Source organism: Pelobates fuscus, chromosome 2 (assembly GCF_036172605.1).
Source record: "Pelobates fuscus isolate aPelFus1 chromosome 2, aPelFus1.pri, whole genome shotgun sequence".
Lineage (NCBI taxonomy): Eukaryota > Metazoa > Chordata > Amphibia > Anura > Pelobatidae > Pelobates > Pelobates fuscus.
In genome coordinates, this window is record NC_086318.1 from 111155637 (window position 1) to 111168585 (window position 12949).

Genomic DNA, 12949 nt, shown 5'->3' on the forward strand with positions numbered 1-12949 from the left:
CTGCCAACAACTATTTTAATCCATAGCATTCATTGATCTCCATAAAAAAAAGCATATATATCTCATAATGTCAGCGGGGTGCATTAGCTCGAAAGGAAGAATTACATGATTAGTACAAACATAATGCAATCACTCACGAAAATTAAGTACAGCAGTATCCTGATTAGAACCCATCGACATATTGTATTCCACAAATCAATGAGAGCAGAGATTGCTGTAACAATGACAATGACAATACATTTCTTTATTGAGATTGTCATTATTATATTAATATATAATTGACAACCGACTCAATTGACAATTGGGCAATTGACAGATGATCATTCAAAATCCAATCCTGTTCTAAGAGAACTTTATATTGAAGGTTAGTTTTGAGTTATGAAGCCATTACAATACTGATACACATTGCATAAAGTTTATGTTGCCTTGTAGTTGTGTTATCCTTATATTCTTTCCCTATTGCTTAATAGACATACAATATCAACTTCTCAATGTCTTTGATGACATGAATGCTCAAGGATAGGTTGGCAACTGTCAGCTGGGCACAGTTATATCTGTTGTCCATAAGCCCATTTTGAAAACTTACAATCTGTAATGCTGAGGTTTAGCAGTTTATGCAGTTGGCGCATTAAAGGAAGATTATAGTTACCCAGACCACTTCATCTCAATTAAGCGGTCTGGGCACCCTATGCCCCCCATTTTAAACCTGCAGCTGAAAACATTGCCATTCTGCCATTGTCATACTGACAGCCACTCTAGAGGGTCTTCCTTGCAATAGTGGAGTAAAACTATTTCCACCAGATGGTCTCTGAGAAACCATTTGATTGGTGCAGCATGATATGTTGTCGCATATGTGCACTAGCCTCCTAATGCTTTCCTATAGGAAAGCAGTGGATTGGCTGAGATCATCGATCTTGATGATCTCAGCCTAAGAGGCAGAACGACCTAAGGAGACCGACCTAGCAAGGGAAAAGTGGTAAGTAAACTACTTTATTCAATTATGGCGGAACTAACCTGCTTACCTAAACTATGGCAATATAGCATTAGGAATACATATTTGTATTCCTAATGCTGTAGTATCCCTTTAACAAACTGTGATTGTTTTTTTCTGACAGATAATAGAAGATCTGATTCTCTCCCTTAAGAGCATTTCAGGACACACTAAATCATATTATGAAAGGTCAGTTAAATTACTCATTTAGACTTTCCTCTAACCGTCTGCTTTCAATTTTTTTTTTGTCTTGTAGGATTAAAGGGTTCTCTCCAGAGGCTTCAACTTGAATATGTGGATGTTGTGTTTGCCAACCGCCCAGATAATAATACCCCCATGGAAGGTTTGTCTGAGCTGTAATAATGATTGCTTTTGCTTTACTGGCTTCCAACACCTGTAGCTAGAGATGAAATTCATCAGATGAAGAACGCAGGGCAGCTTGCCAATAAATATATTGCACACGCATGTTATCTCTTAGTATTTGTCATTGTTAAGTTTATTTCATTTCATAAGACTGATAACAATTCCAGGAAAAAGCAGAACTTTATCAGGAAAATATCATTTTATTTGTTGCGTATTTCATCCTTATGAAAACTCAAAAGTTAATTTAGATTTGTCTCCTGATGATCATACCAGATTCTTCTTTAATACCAGTTTTAGGTACAAGTCATTTGCTTTATTAAAAAGTCAGGGTGGACTGTGTGTCAGAGTAACTAGACGGATATTTCATAGAAGAGATAAAATCTATATTTAACACCGGATAACATCTATTAACCCGTGAATGTGAATTCAAGATTTTTTTTCTTTTATTTTGTATCATTGAATGATCTGTATGCCTTAAATATAAATGCATATTTTAAACATGGATTTTGTTTATAGAAGAGAAAAGCTTAACAAAAAATACTTCGTGTTGAAAATCAAATGCTCTACATAGTTTAAAATAGTCAGTACTTATAGCATACATTATTATTATTTTATTATTTATATAGCGCCAGCAAATTCCGTAGCGCTGTACAATGGGATTAGCATGCAAACAATTATTCGACACAAGCCACAGATCGATGGTCACACAATTCATAGCCATAGCAGTACATACATAATGGTAGTACACGTATAATATAAAACAGATTTTTTTTAAATTATAGAGGAAATGAATAGAACAGATTTTTGGTGATAGATAGATAGATAGATAGATATACTAATGATCCATAAATATCTTATATACATGCCACTCTATGACAACCAAACCATAAAATATCTCAGTGTTAAATTATTTAATCAATGGATTTTATTATCATTCATATTTGCATTTTAAAGTTCTGTGATTGTCAATACATTTTGTCACGAAAGGTTGTAATTATTGGCAATGTCAGTTCTTATTGCTAGATCCTAGTTGGTAAGCCATGTGTTCCCCTCATTACAAATATTACCTCCCTTATAAAGCTCAAAATTATAAATAAGAAAAATAATATTAATTAACCTATGACTATTTGAATTAAAGAGTCACTTATATAAAATATTTCATATACAGGAATGAGTCATTTTAATTAATTATTTAAGTAATCATTTTTATAAAACATAGGGTTTCTTATATGATTATTCTCAAATGATAATTATTTTTATGTTAAAAAAATGTCAATTTTTTTTGCATCACATACATATGTCATATAGTAAACAGTACGGGCACGGTTCCCTATTACCCATGTTTGTTTAATACATTATATACTTATAAAAACTTGTTCATTTGACATAAAACATTGTAGGGTCTTATCACAATGGGTCAGTAAAAATAACTTAATTTTGTATTGGAAAACTCAATTACAAGATATGGGCAAAATCTGGTTTTAGCGTCAAGTATTTCATTAATATACAGAAAGATATTTTCTTTATTTTTTTCATCCTGAATTTCTCTCTTTGGCATCTGTTATACCATCTGCTCCTACATATCTGGCATCTACTTTACACTTCTCTTTGATGAAAAGAAAAATTCACACTAGTCATTCCTATGGCTTGTGTCGCTGTGTTTCAAATAGCATAAAATGCAATACATGCTTTGTTTCCTTTGAAAATATTACCGTTTGATTTTTTTTAAAATCTCCTTCCAGACATTGTCAAGGATGTATTACATTTATTTCAGCCATGTCACATATTGCGTTGTAAGCATTAATGTTCTCATAAAATCACACATCTATTAATATAGTGACACTAAAGGGACCCCACTGATCATTTTGATTGTTGCACAGGGAAATAGGGTTTAGAATGCTGAGCATTTATTTCAGTATTGATCTCTTTATGTAGTTTAAATTAAATTACTATGTTTCAAAAATAGGATTTGTATGTGAAACAAATAAGGCTATTATAGATATTTGTAAGTCTATTTAAAACCATTCATCTTATGGCTTTCTGGGTGGGGAGGAGGAGGAGTTCCCCACTCAGAATAGCATATTGATTAAAGTCATTTAATGAAAGCCATTAAGCTTTAATTGATTTGTTATGTTGGTTGAGAGTATAGTCTTCCAATTTAAAGGGACTCTCCAGTGCCAGGAAAACAATCTGTCTTCCTGGCACTGCAGGTCTCCTCTCCCTCCCACCTCCCATCCCCTGTTGCTAACTGGGTCAAAACCCCTTCAGTGACTTACCAGAGGCAGCGACGATGTCCCTCTGCGCTGCTTCTTGGTCCGCCCACGCTCCTCCCCGTCACCACGTCAGCCGGCCGGGGGGACTGATCACGCCCACTGGCGGGGGAGACCTAATGCGCATGCCATGCACGCGCATTAGACCTCCCCATAGGAAAGCATTGAAAAGCATTGGGGATTTTAGAGACGCTGGAGGTCCTCACATAGCGTGATGACGTCCAGTGACGCTATAGCACACAGAATGTGTGCTATACACATGGAAGTGCCCTCTAGTGGCTGTCTAGTAGACAGCCACTAGAGGAGGAGTTAACCCTACAAGGTAAATATTTATAATTACAGTTGGAGTTGGCACCCAGACCACGCCAATGGGCAGAAGTGGTCTGGGTGCCTGGAGTGTCCCTTTAAGACTCTCTTCTTGCGTGTATTTATTATCATCAACCCTAGGGGGAGTTCTAGCACTGTATTGAACAGACTGTATTTACAACTTGCTGCAGTGTGTACATGTTACGCCGCCTGATCGGCATGATCACATGACCACACCCAATCTATGCGACCACGCTAGGTGTAACACCAGGCAACTTCACACCATGCAGGGGAGGTCGGCCTCCCATACAGCCCCATCTCCATGTGGCGTTCTGGTAGACGCTGGCCACTTCTTGCCAGGGCCTATTTATAGTTCTGCCTCCTCTGATGTCACAATTCATGCGAACCTACATGCACAATCACGTTTTGGCATCATAAAGGCGTTACTGACCATGGCTTTTTTTTAAACAATTTTTTCTTAAAAGGCCATGTTGTAGTTTCCATTTACTGGTAATCAGAGAGTGCGTTTGTTCTTTTATGTCCATTGGCTATTCTGACCTTGGTTTGTTTTGGCTGTTTTTCATTCCGTAATTCTTTACCCCTGACCTTGGCTTGTCTCTGACCATTCTATGTTGACTTTAAGTCCAGCCACTCAAAGGCCCAGTAACGCGTATATTTCTCAAGATTTTACTTTTCCTTTTGTTATTTCTTAAACACTGCATGTTGGGTCATAGTATATCCTGACAGTACATTAAATGATTTTAATTTCATATTCAAAAAATGAAGAGCGACTGTGAGACATGTAAATGGATGGAAACCATGGGAATTAAAAGCCTGTGTTAAATTATACTCGTGCATAGATATGATTCATAAATGAAATCTGATGTCAAGTATCACATGCATTAAAACACTAATCGCTGAGCATGGTACTGTATATGACTGTTAGTGTTATTCATAATGCATCTAGTTATTACATAATGCTCTAACATTAGTAAATACAAATAATTGTGACAAAACAATTTTGGGAACAAGAGGCATTAATAATGTGATACTGTGCATTCAAATATATATTTTTTCTTTTGAATTAATATACCGTATTTATCGGCGTATAACACGCACAGGCGTATAACACGCACCTCATTTTTAGAAAGAAATTCCAGGAAATTTCCCCCCTCATCCCATAGTATTCCCCCCTCATCCCATAGTGTCCCCCCTTTCCATAGTATTCTCCCCCCTTTCCATAGTATTCTCCCCCCTCCCATAGTATTCCCCCCTCCTCCCATAGTATTCCCCCCCTCCTCCCATAGTATTCTCCCCCCTCCCCTCCCATAGTATTCTCCCCCCCTCCCCTCCCATAGTATTCTCCCCCCCTCCCCTCCCATAGTATATAGTATTCTCCCCCCTCCCCTCCCATAGTATTCTCCCCCCCCTCCCCTCGTATTCTCCCCCCCCTCCCCTCCCATAGTATTCTCCCCCCCTCCCCTCCCATAGTATTCTCCCCCCCTCCCCTCCCATAGTATTCTCCCCCCCTCCCCTCCCATAGTATTCTCCCCTCTCCCCTCCCATAGTATTCTCCCCCCTCCCCTCCCATAGTGTACTTTCCTCCCCCTCCCCTCCCATAGTGTACTTTCCTCCTCCTCCCCTCCCATAGTGTACTTCCCCTCCTCCCCTCCCATAGTGTACTTTCCTCCCCCTCCCCTCCCATAGTGTACTTTCCTCCCCCTCCCCTCCCATAGTGTACTTTCCTCCCCCTCCCCTCCCCTCCCATAGTGTACTTTCCTCCCCCTCCCCTCCCCTCCCATAGTGTACTTTCCTCCCCTCCCATAATTACTTACCTGTCCTGAAGCGTGGGCCGGCTTCACAGCGTGCACCGCGGAACAGGAACTTTAATTTAAGGTTCCGGTTTCCGGCGGGACTGAAAGGAAGTGTGCACACTATTGTGCACACTTCCTTTCAGTCCCGCCGGAAACCGGAACCTTAAATTAAAGTTCCTGTACCGCGGTGCGCGCTGTGAAGCCGGCCCACGCTTCAGGACAGGTAAGTAATTATGGGATATCGGCGTATAACACGCACCCACGATTTTTCCCCTATTTTCAGGGGAAAAAAGTGCGTGTTATACGCCGATAAATACGGTAATTACTGGTTTTATATTTTCATATTTATATTCATTCTGCAGTAAATTTGCAAGAGTATACATATCAGGTTTACTTTGGAATTTGATAAATAATTAGAAAAAAATAAGAAAAATAGAAATAGTGGAAAAAAGTTACAAATTGGAAAGATTATCTTTAAAGGATCACTGTAGTGTCAGGAAAACAAACTAATTTTCCTGAAACTCTATAATCCTTAGGTCACCCCCCCCCCCCCCCCACCCTCCAGGCCCCCCTCCCACTGGGCTGGAGGGGTTAAAACCCCTTCAGCCACTTACCTTAATCCAGCGCCGGGCTCCCTCGAAGGTCAGCTCCTAAATGGAGCTGAATGCACGTGCGCGGCCAGAGCCGCAAACGTATTAAAAACGCCCATAGGAAAGCATTTCTCAGTGCTTTCCTATGGATGTTCTGCGTGCTCAATGCGATTTTCGTACAAAATGAAATAAACATTGTATCTTTAATTTGGCTACATACAATGATTCTGTAGTATTTGATCTATCTGATCTGGTATTTAGGGACACTTGTGATCCACATATTTACTGACATATATGAGTATGTGTGTGTCTTTTGTATTCCACCTGTGTTCCAAATTGCAAAATGGGATTGGATATCTCAGTGCAGGTGTTTGTTTGAGCAGTATGAATATGTGAGGGGGTTAGTTCTACAGCCCTAGCCACATATCCCATGGCTGTGACACACATATTGTCCCTACACAATTCTTAATAAGATTTGTTTATTTTTAACCTGTTTTTGCAGAGTGTGTTTAATTTAGAAGTTCTTAGTCCCTACTTTGTTAATTGTGGGCTAGTGCAAAACAGCCTGCTGTGTGAGAGGCTGAAGCAACAGATCTATGGCACAACTCACCTGGTCTTCTCCTGTGGTCCCACGCACATCGATCAGGTGAACATTACACACAGCCCACCTCCTAGCAACTACATGATCAGAGTGCATTCTGAAATAATTTAAAACCGTGCCACATAATTTCCGGTCCCTCTGCACCCATGTCACTCTGGTGACCTCATTACCATATGTTTTGGGGTTATCTTGTTTCTGGATTTTAAGTACCTCTGTGACCATGACTTGGTTAGTATTTATGTTTAGTAAGCATGGATTGCTTGGAGTTTATGTATGTGTTATGGTACTTTTTTGCAGTAAACCAAAATGTTTAAATGTCTATCTGTTCCTGTCCGAATCAATAAAATAAATTGCGTATATACGCTGAAGTAATTAAGTCTGACACACAAGGTTCAGGTTAAAATAACTTCGAGAAAATTTATTGGCAAGTGATTAAAAAGCGGACGCGCAGGTCCTTTTAAGATACATTTTACGTCATCATTGATTATTAGAATATCAGCAAATAAACATCATTAATTGGATTAATCGTTAAGTGTCGGGATTAGTGTCCTCCTATCAATATTATTAATTGGTTCAAAAACTAAGTGGTTAGTCCCGTGTCCACCCACCAAGAGGTGGGATTGTTCTGGACACGGGTGGGGGACAAGGGGTCTTGAGCGTCATTTTACACGGTCGGTGATCTCAGGCCTCGTGGCCAGGTGCAAGGTCTCTTATGAATAGAACATTTCATTACTACTGTGTTCTCATGGCCTTCAAACTATACTATGTTGCAAATCTTAAGGAAAAGTCAGCAATTCCTGTGTTAATCATGTCTTTATAGAAAATACAGTCTTTGTTCTATTGTATTAGATGTGCTGGGAAATTCTGTCATGTAAGGTAGTTTTAAAATGAACAAGTTAGGTTATGAGGACAAAATGGAGGATTGAAGAAGTCAGGTTAGGAGGACAAAATGGAGGATTGTCACAGTATAAAGTTAAAATGGAGTTAGTGCAATTATTGAATACAAGTACAATAAGGTTTTTTAAATAATCCCACATCAGTCCCCCCTATGAAATGTTAGATTCTAAGAGATAAAACTTTATTAAGTTAGTACCAGGAAGACGTGTTAACCCAAAGGCACAGAAACCCCGTGGCCGCTAGCTAGGTGTTAATGCAAAGTGCAAGACTGTCCCTAGATCTGACCCTAATAGGCTAACTCATCCGTCAGTATGGCTCTCGAACACTTCACACCCACGGGTATCCCATGGCAGCTAACCCACCACTTCTCCACACGGGGCCTTTACCATTCACTGACAGATGCTGTCCCTGAGCTAGTCCCTTCCTAGAATTCCTGCACTTTATCAACAAAAGGGATTGTTTGCAACGGCAGACAGGGTGAGTTGATGTCTTGGAAATCTTGGTCATCAACTTCGAGATGGGTGAAGGTGGGTGCCGCTTGGTCAACAGTCTTCATGAGGGATTTTCTCAAACATGGGAGGATACAACAAAAGAGAAGACCAAAGATAAAAAGAAAAATTAGTATAGCCATACCAATATGCATTAAAGCCTTTTGCCATCCTGTCATCCAACCAAACCATCTTTCCCAGGGATCTTGTATCCCAGAATTCCTTTTCAACTCTATAGACAGGTCATTTAATTTCTCTATGGCTAATGTAACTTTACCATTAGGGCCTGTGTTTTCTGGGATATAGGTACAACATGTCAAGGTGTCGGGCAAAATTTTACAAACCCCTCCTTTTTCGGCTAAGATCATATCTAGGGCCATTCTATTCTGAAAAGCCATTTGGGATGTGGCCTGCAATTGTTCGGCCAATCCCTGGAGGGCGTCTCTGGTATAATTAACAAAACGCTGTTGATTATAATAAATGTAATTTATCCAATTTAAATTCTTGTTTGTGGTAACTATGGCAAAAAGTGATTCAAATCCTGCAGCAACTTCATCTCTTGCTTTAAATTCATTGGGCACCCCCCTAGGCACCCCAATAGCATCAATATAAACATGAGGATCAAAACTTCCTTTCACTGGGGCGTCACGCTTAACCTTAGTGTGCCTGGACTCATGGGTGACGAGGTGTGTGTCAGAGATGATATGTATAGGCATAATAGCTTTAGCCAAAGTACACTCCCCCCACCATTCCTTGTCCATTCTGGATCTCAGCTGTAAATCCCCACACAACCAGTAGATATCTCCTAATGACCTGGTGTGAAACTGCAACAAGTTCATAGAGACACTCCTGTAGGTAGCACAATACCCCTTAGAGAAGTTACCCAAGAATTTACCAATTCCATCATAATTAGCATAACAAGTGTAATTACCTTTATACACGGTAATACCATCTGGGGGTTTGACATCCTTGGTTAGGAGAGGATACTCCTTTGTCCATGCAATACATATGGACCTGTTAAAATCATAGTGATAGGCAAAAAGGCTTAAAACACATTCCTCTACATCTACTGGCAGGATTAGAGGTACAGTACCCAGGTGGGGCCGGGCACCACCACACACATAGCATGCAGTCTTATTATGCTTATTAGCATTATATTTCATCCATTCTAACCATAAATTTACATCATTAAAACCTGTTTCAGCGGCCATGGTATCTTCAAAGGTGGGGTTAGCAATGGCCATCATGTCTTGAAAGGTCTGGATATGAGGTTTTAATGGGTTAGGGACCATATGGGTGGCCCCTTGCCACTCAGAAGAGTTGCACATATCTTTTAAGAAGAAATGCCCTAATTTACGGTAGGAACCCTTTTTCCAATACATTCCCATCACATACTGATCTGCATCCGTTGGGCTTGGATGCTCAATGTTAAGGATTAATTTCATTGGTGTACCCCCCCCAGGCTTTCTCAAAGTCATTCTCTGGAGAAGGGATCTACCTTGATCATCTACTTTAGATAAGGCACTTTTTGGTTTGTAACCCCAGGCAGGCCCGGCATTCCATCCCGCCGCCCCCCAATGATTACAATTGTGCCCCCATTGCTTGTCAACTACACAAACATATGGGTCTTTTGAATGAGGGATATCTCTGTAAATACTGTGGATTTGTGATGTGGGGAACGGGCATTCTACAATGTCACAATAGTCAAAGGTGTAAGTAGCCACATGGGTGCATGATGAATTGTACCAGAAGGTATACCCACTAATATCTTTGGTGATGGCTACTTGTTGGGCCTTTATAAGGCTGATTAGGGAGAAGGTGTACCAGAGGTACATGCTTGTGCGGTATCTGCTTCCTCGGGGGCTGGAGATTTCTTGCAGTGGGAAGCGTGGATCCAATTTGGCCTGCCGGCCAGTTTGACGGAGGTTGCGGTAATCAGGAGAACTTGGAATGGACCGTCAAATCTTGGTTCCAGGGTGTTTTTCCGCACAAACTTCTTGACCAGAACCCAATCTCCGGGAAGCAGGTTATGGGTACCTGTATCCAAATCGGGATCTGGAATTGAAGAGAAAACTTGGGCATGTATTTTGTTCAAGGCACTTGCAAGTTCAGTTACATAATCTACTAAAACATCTGATTGGAGCTGTAACTGCTGCGGATAATAACAACCTAGTCTGGGTGCTGTCCCAAATAGAATCTCATATGGGGACAGTGAATGCTTCCCTCTAGGTGTGTGTCTAACGCTAAATAAAGCTATTGACAGGCTTTCTGGCCAGGGCATTTTCGTTTCTTGTGACATTTTTAACATTCTGGCTTTTAGAGTGCCATTCATGCGCTCTACTTTACCACTACTTTGTGGGTGGTAAGGGGTGTGGAAGGCTAGGGTCACCCCTAGAGCAGTCCAAATTTCTTTAGTCACTGTTGCTGTGAAGGCTGGGCCTTGATCACTTTCAATGACTTCTGGGAGTCCGAACCTACATACTATCTCTGTAAGTAGGCGTCTTGCGGTTGTTTTTGCAGTGATATTGGCCACTGGGTAGGCCTCTGGCCATCCTGAGAACATGTCCACTATGACTAGTGCATATTCATGGGGCCCACTCTTGGGCATTTGGATGTGGTCAATTTGAATTCGCTGGAAGGGGTACATGGGCTTTGCCAGGTGTTTTGCAGGCACCTTGATTGGTCTTCCTGGATTGCATTTTGCACAAATGACACAGGCCTTACAGAAGCTGCTGATCAATGTTGTGATTCCGGGTGCTTCATAATACTTCTGTATGAGGGCGGCCATCAATTCCTTTGACAGGTGTGCAGGCCCATGTGCCCACTGGACAACTGCTGGATATAAATTTTTTGGAAGACAAAATTTGAAGTTGTTGTAATATACTCCGTCCTTTTGGACGGCTCCTTTCTTTTTCCATTTCTGGATTTCTTCAGGAGTGACTGCAGCTTGCTGTTCTCGCAAAATTCGCAAATCAGTAGGAAGAGTTTGCAGAGCAAAAATAGGGACTTCTTCTTCTTCTTCTTCTTGTCCGGACACTTCTTCATCCACTTCCTGCAGATCCCTGGCTGCTAGCTTAGCAGCCTGATCAGCCAAATGGTTGCCCTTTGCTTCATCTGTATCCAATTTCCCATGGGCCTTTACCTTCAGAACGGCCACTTCTTCAGGGAGTAGGAGGGCATCCATTAGCTCCTTGATTGCAGTACTATGTTTGACTGGTGTACCGGCGGTGGTAAGAAATCCTCTTGTCTTCCAAATTAGGCCGAAGTCATGTGCCACACCCAGAGCATATCTTGAATCTGTATAGATGTTGGCACGTTTTCCTTCGGAAATTTTGCATGCTGAAGTCAGAGCCTGTAATTCAGCTTCTTGCGCAGACATTGCTGGCGGTAAGGATGATGATTTGATAACTTCGTCTGTTGTGGTTACGGCATATCCTGTATGATATCTTCCTTCTTCATCAGCATATCTTGAGCCGTCCACAAACAGGGTAAAATCTGGATCTTGTAATGGATTCACAGTTGGTAGGTGCACTGTCTCCATTTTCATCTGTTCAAAACAGTCATGAGGTGTTTCGGGGTCATAATCATTCACTATGACCAGATCTTGAAATTCTTTTTCTAGGAAGTGGCGTGGCCACGCTTCCAGAAGGTCAGTTGTTGGGTATTTGACAATACCATTTTCCTGTAGCTGTTCTTCATCCATGGTGGCCCATAGCTTTGCCATGGGCCCAAGATCATTCCATGACCTTGTCTTCAATTTGGTAACAGGAATATGTGGGATAGCAGTATCCCAATGGCGGTAGAGGTAGTTAAGTTGTTGAGGTAGTTGTACCAAGACCATGCTATTGCCTTCAGAATCACAATAGAAATCTTGAGCAGTGAGCTTCACATCAGTCCAATGGTAAAGCTCATCTTCATAGCAAGGTTCGGGAGTAATGTCTGGTTTGTACCACATGGTACAGAAGGCGTAATCTGGGCCTTCACAGAGAGGCTTCTTATCTTCATAAAATGTCAAATGTGGATGCATGACTTTCTTGATACATCCACAAAGCAGGTAAATGTAGGTTTCATCTGTGATAAATCCATAATAGATACCCCCCTCAGGGAGTGGAAGAAGAGTGGATGGGTTAAGAACTTGACATCTTCGGATGGAAATATTGTCAGGTAGAAGAAGATGGCACTGGAGGCGTAGGTGTCGGGCTGGAGACACGTGCTTGAGCTGGACTTGGTTGATGATGGCAGAAATATCATGAGGGGCCAAAACAACCAGAGGGTGGCCAAGGACCAGGTCTGAGGTTCTTTCTATGAGCTCTCTTGCAGCAAAAACAGCCCTGAGACAGGAAGGAGTCCCTCTGGCCACAATGTCCAGTTGACATGAAAAATATCCAATAGGCCTCTGGCGGCCTCTTAAGTCATTAGTTTGGGTGAGAACTCCTGTTGCGTGGCCTTGTCTTTCAGAGACAAATAATTTGAAAGGTTTGGAGTAGTCAGGTAGGCCCAAGGCAGGAGCAGAAGCAATGGCACGTTTGAGAGCATTGAAATTGTCCAGAGCTTCATTAGTCAAACAGAAAGGGTCAGACTTAAGTGCGTCATAGAGAGGTTGCATGAGCAGGGAGGCTTCTGGGATCC

General features: G+C 41.3%; 1 protein-coding gene across 1 annotated transcript in view; it reads left to right on the forward strand.

Annotated features, from left to right (window-relative positions):
• The window catches only part of KCNAB1 (potassium voltage-gated channel subfamily A regulatory beta subunit 1), a 178980-nt gene that overhangs the window by 109823 nt on the left and 56208 nt on the right, over nt 1–12949 (forward strand). The window contains exon 8 of the mRNA XM_063442574.1: nt 1248–1334. Coding sequence (XP_063298644.1) covers nt 1248–1334 — 87 coding nt within the window. The remainder of the gene's footprint in view (nt 1–1247; nt 1335–12949) is intronic.